This window comes from Fulmarus glacialis, unplaced genomic scaffold, assembly GCF_000690835.1.
Source record: "Fulmarus glacialis isolate BGI_N327 unplaced genomic scaffold, ASM69083v1 scaffold9631, whole genome shotgun sequence".
Taxonomy (NCBI): Eukaryota; Metazoa; Chordata; class Aves; order Procellariiformes; family Procellariidae; genus Fulmarus; species Fulmarus glacialis.
The window spans coordinates 14176-23585 of NW_009190851.1; the positions used below are offsets into that span (position 1 = coordinate 14176).

The 9410-nt window shown below is 47.9% G+C and overlaps 1 protein-coding gene across 1 annotated transcript in view; it reads right to left on the reverse strand.

The window, feature by feature from the left end:
- The window catches only part of IRF4 (interferon regulatory factor 4), a 13244-nt gene extending 4177 nt beyond the window's left edge, over nt 1-9067 (reverse strand). Inside the window, exons 1-5 of the mRNA XM_009586453.1 lie at nt 8880-9067; nt 7993-8081; nt 7290-7431; nt 5403-5510; nt 3748-4101 (exon numbers count right to left, since the gene is read on the reverse strand). Coding sequence (XP_009584748.1) covers nt 3748-4101; nt 5403-5510; nt 7290-7431; nt 7993-8064 — 676 coding nt within the window. The 5' untranslated portion in view covers nt 8065-8081; nt 8880-9067. The remainder of the gene's footprint in view (nt 1-3747; nt 4102-5402; nt 5511-7289; nt 7432-7992; nt 8082-8879) is intronic.
- Nucleotides 9068-9410: the final 343 nt, after the last annotated feature.

The window sequence follows — 9410 nt, forward strand, 5'->3', positions numbered from 1 at the left end:
CCGCCAAAGCCCCAGCCAGTTCCCAAGCAACAGCAACCTCTGGCAAACTCCCCCCCCCACAGTTTTACTGCTGACCACGGTCATATGGTAGGGAATACCCCTTTGGTCAACTTGGGTCAGCTGTCCCAGCTGTGTTCCCTCCCAACCTCTTGTCCATCCCAGCCTACTCGCTGTGGGGGCAGAGTGAGAAATGGAGAAAGCCTTGATGCTGTGCAAGCACTGTTCAGCATTAGCTAAAACATCCCTGTGTTATCCCAGCACTGTTTTGATCACAAATGGAAACCATAGCACCGCATGGGCTGCTATGAAGAAAATTAACTCTACCCCAGCCAAAATCAGTACAGGCCGGTAAGAAAGACTTTGCGGATGGCTGAGCTTCAAATAGAAGACCCTGGAGAAGAGTGGGAGAAGATGAAGTAACTCCAGGGGAGGATGAGAGAGGTCAGGAAAAAGACAGGAGGTAAGGAGAAGACACCGAGTTTGGAGACTTTCCCACGGATCAGGGGGAGCTAGTTATAATACTGCAATTTTTCTATTTGCCTTGCCTCACAAGTCATTTCATATGCGCAAACCAGGATGTCTTCCAATTACTGTTTCTATTGGGCCTCCACAGCAGAACCTCCTGGAGCAGACACTGGTGGTAGCCAGGACCCACTCAAGTGGGATGCCCAACAGCAGCTCTGAAACCAATGGCTTAGCAGGGCCAGAGACTCAAAGTAGTAGGCCAGGCACGAAATTCAGCCTCAGCTAGACACAGTCATGGAGCTACTGTCATCACTGTGCTAGTGGGGGACGGGGAGGCACGGGAAGGTGAAGGACCTTATTTAAGCCATGCACCGAGGCAGCAAAAGAGCTTGTGTCTTCTGCGCTCCTGCGCTCTCTTCACTAACTCACACCCTTGCACAAAGGGAAAAGGTCAAATTATGTAATTACTCCAACAGCCAAAGTGTCCCCTACGAAAGATAGTGGGGGAGGCCTTTATAAGAGACTTCCACTTGGACCAAAATCACTATGTTGTGTTTTAGACACTGCATTTCCTGCCAGAAAAGAGAAAATTCCATCTAACACAATATCCTTGCTAAAGTCTGCGTTACATGCAGTATTTCTACATACATTTCTACAATAAAAGATTTCACTTTAATTTATAACCCTGTTCACGCTTTCTAGAAAAAGTTGAAATTAATAACAAAACCAAGTCTTATAATGAAGCACCCCCTGCTATAGAGGGAAAGGAGAGTCTTCAAACTTGGCACGACAAATGCACTTTTCCCCAAAATACACCGCTGCCATTTCTACTCTAACTGCAAGTTCTTCAGACCAAGGTGTGAATTCAGCAGCTACCACAACAGTGTCCCAACCCTGGCTTGGGAGTACTGGTCTTACTGGGAGGATCAGTTATAAAAGTAAAACAACGGGCAGCTCACTTAAAACACAGCGTAAAGCACAGTTCTCCCCAGAGTCTCCCCCAACAGCACTGTGAACTTTTTGGAGATATGCCAGGAGGGAAGAGAGATTTTCCATAGGACCCTCCTTCCCTTTGTGCTGCCACAGCACAGGGAAGGACGATCCACCCAAGGCCAGTCCAACGCCATACTGCTAAGGGGGAACTTCTGCCATCTTCCTCTTTCCCCCAGTTTTACTTGGCCTCAGCAATTCTCCAAATCCTGACTACCCATGGGAGCACCACACAGCAGCCCGTGGCATGGACCTGCAGAAGAAAGCCCTTTCTTTTCCACCAGCAGGATAATCAGGGCTTGAGGTCAGCCCCGCGCTTCTCCAAAACCCTCCGCTCGCTCCGTGTCCCTTTCCAGGCCCAAGTGCCTCCTACTGCGCCGCAGGCTCCCCACGCGCCTCCCCAAACGCTCCCCATCTCCTGCTACTCCAGCTCCAGCCGCCCCTTCTTCTGCCAAGTCAACCCTCCTCTGGCTGCCGCCCTCATGCTCCCAAATTCTCTTCCTCTATCCTCCTACTCTCCACCCAGCCCAATTTACTGCATTTATTACACAGTACTCCCCAGAGACTATCCACCTGTTTTCTGATTTATTGCCATTTTAGCCTTCTCAACAGTCCAGGCTGCTCAACAGGGGCCTCGATGCTCTCTCGCAGTTTGCATTGCAGGGTCCAGCTCCTCAGCGGGGTCCTAATAGCTGTGGTCCACAGTAGTTCTGCTTCTGCCCCTTTCTCTGCTGTTCAATATTTCCTCTCCTGGTAGGGGTCTCCTGCGACTCTTCCCAAGGAAGCCCTGGTTTCCTAAGGGGGGAATCCCCAAGCTTGCCTGCGGTCTGGGACCTCAGTACATTCAATTAACATGCAGATGTGATGCACCCATGGCAAGTCACTTACAAACCTAGCTGAGCATCAACACATGCAAAAACTCACTTTGCACACACCGCAGGCTATGACTTCAACCACATGCTTGGGTTTGCACAGGCATTGGTGCATAAGTAATTCAGGAGGGGGAAAAAATAACTATTGCTTGAGCTTATCTTTGGGGTTAGGCATCTAAAAAGAGATGTCCTGTCAACCGTTTGGAAGAACCCAGAGTACATCTAAAAAACCACCTGAGAAAAGGGAAAGGGATTTCCAAAACCATCATCAGAGGCAGAATTATACGACTTTAAATTAGCATGTGATTGAAGCCCAAACCAATACCCTGACCTCAAATTCCCCTTTCTAACTGTCAATTTTCACATCCATATGAGATTTCTCTCTTTATATGCATTTCTTGCTTGACCATTTTGCTAGGATGGTGCATCAACCTTGGAATATAAAGTAGGCTAAAGCTGCTGGTTTGGGTTTGGTGGGGTTTTTTTTCAATTTGCAAGGCATTATTTTCCTAAGAGACTCATGCCAGCGCTGATGCCCTGTTCTAATGGGAAAACACGCCACCTGTACACGTTCACCTGTAGCGATGCCACACATCTCGAAAAAGGGGCAACGTATTCCTGCATTGTCCTCTGTGACAATGACCGGCTCCCACCAGTTTCTCTGGGGGGACAGCTTTCCTCCCTCTAAGTGCTCAGAAGTGCTGGGAAGAGGGGTTGAGGCTCTGCTCCTTCCCTCCATGGGCTGGAAGGAGGAGGCACCGACCCGAAGCGTGACCTTGCCCTTTCCGTACCGATGCTCCCAACTGCCCTGTGCAAAACGAGACCTTCCCACATTGCTCTGGAGAGGTAATGCACCTTCCTGCTTAGAGCAATCCGGAAACTCCAGAGCTTGTGAAATCCTTTTCACCCCCCAGATATCTTTTAAGCACTGGCAGAGACTGAAAAGAAGGCTTTCTACTGAAATTCATGCTGACATTTGTATACTCTGAGCAAGATCTCGGGCGCGCTCTGGGTCAGGTTGAGGCAGCACGAGTGCAGACCGCAGACCTGCCCAGGACTTACACTAGCAGATCCAAGATCAGGATCCACTTTCCTCTGTCACCCCGTACATGGAAAGACTATTTTGTTTGGTTCCTCCTTACGCTTCTTAAAGAGATGTGAGGTTTGGGGTGTCACCAGCCGAGCATCAGTTCACTCCTGCTGGTTTGTGCAGGGGCATTGAACGTGCACGGAGAGCAGAATTTGACGGGATCATTCAGGAGTCAACTACCCCTTGACTGTGCTTGCCCAGAAGAAGAAGTCAGGGGTAATTCTTACTGTAACTCATAAGGTAACACAAAAAGAGCACCCCCGAAAAGCTGATGTGGGAGTGACCGGGTGACATCTCCGGAAATGATATCAAAGCCATAGTGGGAATTACCTGCTAAAAACTGCTGAGTATCGAAGAGCTTGCATGTTTGGTCCCGCTCCAGCTTGTTGGGTCGGTCACTGCAGAGTGCCAGAGGCCCATCCCAGTAGATCCTGCTTTGGCAAAGTCTCTTAGCGTAGAGGCCATCAGGTGCCATCCACAGTATTTCTCCTCGTTCCAGGTGGTTCAGCCGTTTTTCTATTTTCTTCCTCTGGCCATTATCCTCTGGATAAGGGAAGATAACTTGCTCCAGGCTGCTGACCTCGTAACTTTGGCCATGGGATATCCTACAACCTTCAGGACTAGAAGTTGTCACCTCCTTTACCAATATTTCACGGTAATATAAGCAGATGTGGAGCCGACAATCTACAGGGAGGAAAAAACCAAAGAATCACTGTGATACATTAGTACGAATGTCTTATGTTGCAGATCTGTACTAAGGCCAAGAGACAAGTTTGCATGAGATTTCTGAGCCTGGTGGTCACCACCACCCAGAAGACAGGCTCCCATTGGCAAAAATAACCTAAAGAATATGAATACTAAAACTTTTGGGGCCCGGTAGCATTAATGCTCTCTCATTTTATTATAAGGGCTACTAATGTGGGAATTTGGTAGCAACTAGCACCCTGCAAACTTCACATTTCTGTTTAAAAGGAAAAGTCTGCACACGAGAAGTTGTTGTTCATCACTTTTTCCAAGTTCACGTCACAATTAAACCCACTGGCTCAATACACTTCCTCAGATTTAATCAGGAAGTAGCTGTGTTTCTCCCCAGATTTTGCATAAAAGAGGCTTCAGCACAGGGGACCTGCAAACTTGCACTCAGCTGCCTGAAGAGAAGCGACTGCTGGCTCCAGCTCCAACAGGGCTGTACCTGAAATCCCCAGCCTTACTTTCAAATAGCCATTCACTCAACTTGGCTAACACCTAAGAACTCACACAGCACTGAATATATATATATATATAAAAAAAAAAATGTGTGTGTATATAACATATGTGTATATATATACCCACACATACACACAAATATACACACATACATACGTACATACAGACCCTGATTCAGGAGAACAATCCCGCTGAAGAAACCTGCCGAGCGTCACGTTACAGTTTTATCCATTATTTCGGAGAAAAGCGCATTCCCACACCTTTTCCCAGAGTTATTCACAAAGTCCCCCAGCATCCAGATGTCTGCAAACCTGGCTGAAATAACCTTCCTTTTCTTTCCCGAATGCCTTTTTTTCACCAGGAATAATGAAGCAGAGCAAAGCCAGATGGCACCAGCAGGAGCACAGCGAGGCACCCAGATAACACCAGCTTTTGCGGGGGCTCCTCCCAAATAAAAAACTGAGCTAAAAGTCACTGACAATCCCAAAATTTCCAAATTCCCTGATTTGGTGGCTCACCGAAGCAACCCAGCACTAACACCGTGAGCCAGCGAAGCACTGCCATTAACTTTAACCACAGTCCCTCGATCCCTTGAAGCCGGGGCTACAAGTGCTTAACTATCCCAGCGAGCAGAGGCTGAAGCCCATACACCCAGTTCGTTCATTAAAGAGGTTTCTTCTTTTTTCCTTTCATCAGAAAGGAGAGACGGTGCCAGGGCAAGTCAGAAGCGGGAGTCTCTTGTCAAGCTCCCCAGAAACCCGGCGGGTTACGGACCTTACCTGACAGGGCGAGGGCTTCACCAGACCTTATGCTTGGCTCAATCGGGATGCCAGGAGTCTGGGACTCAGGAGGGGCACAAGCATAAAAGGTTCCTGTCACCTGACAACCTGTTTTCACAAACAAAAGTCAGTGACAGCTGCCTAAATCCTAAAAGAAAGGCTCGGGCAGAGATCACAGCGATGCAAAAGCGAGTCTTTCTGGGCCCCAACAGGAATTCTCTCTCTTCCCCCCTTCTTTTTAAAAAGGTCTTATTTCCCAATTTTTCCAGGTATGCCAGCTCTACCAGATGTTATTTGGACCGCATTTTTATTTGGGTCTGCAAGAAATACTCCCTTGGCATTTCAGTATTCCCCCTAGTACTTTTTTCTTACCTAATACGTTATTCTATTACAGAAATAATTTACATTTTTAACTAGACTATAGTGCTCTTAAAAGTTGCCTGCATAAAATAATCCATTCAGTATAAGGAATTTTACTAAAGACAGGTATAACAATAAAGCTGGAATTAACACTCTTTAAAAAGCAGGTAAAGAACACTGTGCAGCAGGAGATTACTAGGGGTTTATCACCAGGAGTACTATTAGACTGTTCCAAGAGATGCCTATCAGTAAGTGGATTATAACACAGGCAATTGATGTTTTCCACTGTTTCTTAATGTCAGTGAAAGTCTCTGGAGGGTGATGCAAGTGACTTGCAGGCAAGAACACGCTACCTTTCCCAACAGCAGAATCTACCACAATCAGGAGCTGGAGCGATGCGGACACAAAACACCCGCATCTCCTGGAGAAGTCTTAGAGCCCAATGAGAAACCCAATACCAGCCACTAACAACTGCCTCCAAATTCAACAAAGCGTCGGAATGTGTGTTTAACTGCTGCAGGGGATGTACTTCAGGGCACAGTTCACTCAGCTTGATACCTCGATTTTTTATTGGCAAACAGCTCAACTAAAACCAAAGGATTCTGCCTAATAATTCCACTATACTGCCAGCAAAAGTTGCAGTGCACTGAGCATTTACATTTTAGCAGACCCAAAGAAACAGAAGTTTATTTCTCTGCACCAAAACCTCTACAGAACTGTCCTCTGAAAATGTAGCATCTGCTCTAAGAAGTCCTTCCTCGCTTCCCGTCCGTTCCTGCCCTTCCGAACCAGCTGCTTCTCCTCCCGAAGCAAAAGCCTGCGTCCTCAGGTGAGTTATCCTGCAAGGGTCTACAGCACACAGCTCCCTTTCTCTTATGTTTTATCCCCTGCAGGCTTCAGCATTGCCAATTTTCGCAATTCAGGCTTTTTCCTAAGGATGCAGAGCTTGGAAAGCCATGATTGTGTTAGACTCTGGTACTGTGAGATCTTCGGAGAAGGGAACGTTCCTTTATTCTGTTTCTGCTGTACAGCCCCAAGAGAGACTCAGTCCGTGACAAGTTGTCCCATTGCCACAGCACTAAAATCAAGTAGCAATTTCAGCTTTCCTCTTGGGAGAATAATGCCATTCTAATCGACAAGGCTGGAGGGAAAACCTCACTTTTGTGCCTCAAAAGGTCCAAAATCAGAAAGCAAAGCTAAAAACCACATGTTCCCATTTGGGGGTTTTGGGGGGTTGGTTCCCTTCTTACTGCTCAGGGCTTTTGAGACAGCTCAGGACTTTTGGGGGCTGGCTTGTATCAACTCAGAGGACTGCACAGCTCACACACCGTGTCCTGGCGGCAGTGAAAGCAAGAACCAGGACAAAGGCTCTTGCCACAGGCTCCGTGGCTCTCTTTGAAGGGAGCCCAGCACTCCTCTCCGGCCAATTCTGTTAATTCCAATGAAAGCCACGAATAAGAAACCTGAAATCTGCTGTCCTTCTAGGTGAACAACCTCAGCAAGCAACCCTAAATGGCAGCGTCTTACCATTTTCACAGCCAGGCCCTTGCCAGTGATGACTGCGAGCTGCGAAGGGGACGCTGGCGCACTGGTAGGGGATGTCGGGATGCGGCTGCTCCGGGGCAAACTCCCTCCAGTTCCGTTCGTGCGGCACCATGTAGTTTGGTACCTATTCAATTTAACGAGATATTCTTTTACTCGGCAGCTGTCAAAACTAACGCTCTGCGCTGCACCAGCTTTCACATTTCAGCTCCTTGATTTGCTCTGCCAAAGCCCGCAGAGGTCTAAGCATTGCCCAGGCTACACGAATGGCTCTTCGCCACCACCACCAATGAGGCTTTCAAATGAACTTCTCACCACTGGTGTAAATAACAAGCAGGGTGGAATAACAAAAGGCAGTCAAAGCATTGCTGGTAAATGTCTGTTTGGAAGAGCAAGGCTTCATTGGGTGCTTACATTCTGGCATCAACAGAACGGCAGTGCACTAATATCTATCGCCCAACAGAAAAGAGCTATTACTCAGGGATAAATAACACCAAGGGACACCAACTGCCCTGTGGCCTCATATGACATTAGAAAAGTTGCTTCTGGATTTCTCAGTTTTCATAATAAAGTTTCTTCCCAGAGAGAACTAGAGAGCCACGCCAGCAAAGACAGACATAGCACATAGCACAGAAATGATGCTGCTCAATGTACGAGCACCGAGCGAAATGCGTAACTAATATCATACCTGAGATGGTAGTGAAGTGTAAGGAGATGTTATTGGAAAGGGATGGTTCATCATTAACGGTTGCTCCTCCATGTTGATCTGTTTTGCACCTATGCTCACCAGAGGGATGAAAATAAACAATGTCAACCACATCTTAAGGAAATCTGAAATTGGCACATTGAAGACAAATCCATACAACCTGCCTTTGAACAAGCAGAGGACTAAAATGCCTTCCAGTGCCCGTTTGGGACAGGATTCCCGGCCCTCCCTTGCAGGCAGCTCCTGCAGGCAGTCTGTCCCGCTGGGCTCCCCGGTGCCCCACAGAAAAGAGCTGCCCAGCCATACCGAGTGCGCCAGGATGCCCTCCCCGGGCCCTGCCAAGCCTTTGCCTCCCGCAAGCCCTGCCTGGCACCAGGGGCTTCTTGGAGAGCAGGCACTGCCCCAGCCTCTGCCCAGGAGGCAGCGGGCTGGGCATCCCTCGCTCCCAGCTCTTCCCCCCACAGCAGTTACCTACTGTCCGGCTCAAAACACTTCTGCTCTTTCCTGTATTTAAAACCTAGATCCAGCAAGCAATTTTTTTTTTTGCCTGTCCCTTGAGCCACTTGCTTGGCTCCCTCTACAGAGAGCTGGCAGGGAGGCTCCAGCTAAAAGAGCAATTCCTCCAGCAGTGTGCAGGGCGCCTGTCTGCATCTTCTGCAAGGGCTCCCTTTCAGCGCTCCGACTCAAACGCCCCCCGCAGACGCAGCCTCTTAGGTCACCAGAACAAGCTGCACTTGAGCCCTGCGTTTTGGCTCCTCAAAAGACTTAAAAAACCGCAGGGCCGTTCTAGAAAAGCACACTTCAGTCCTCATATGCTTACAATGAGACATATTCACACTCGGTTACACAGGGAATTTGAGATGCTTTACCTTTTTTAGCTCCTTCTGGCACTATTCTGTACACTTTATAGGGATCTGAGATGTCCAGCTGGCTTCTCTCCACCAGTTCTTCAAAGTCATTGCTCTTGTTCAAAGCACACCTTAATCTTGTCTTCCAGGTAGGGGGATCTGGTTTATCAATGCCCTCTCTGAACTTTCCTTTAAAAAGAGCCCAAGCCTGGAAACATTTCAGATAATCAAAAGAGCAAAAAAAAGAAAAAAAGGAAAAAAAAAAAAAAAGAAAAAGGATCAACTACAAGGTACAAGTCCACAATGCTTGAAACGGCATATATGTGTGTGCTTATGCGTGCATGAATTTACTCCCTACAGGTTTAGGCTAAGAAAAAAGGCAGCATAGTAAGGTAGGAAAAACAGTTTGGCAGGCACAAGGAAAGGGAGAAAATGATCCAATACGGAAACAGATGTGCTGCAATCCCACAAGCATTTAGCTCCACACGGAGAAGGGGGAAAGGGCGGGCTGTCTCATCCCGCAAACACAGGGGCCACCAGGGCACAGCCAGG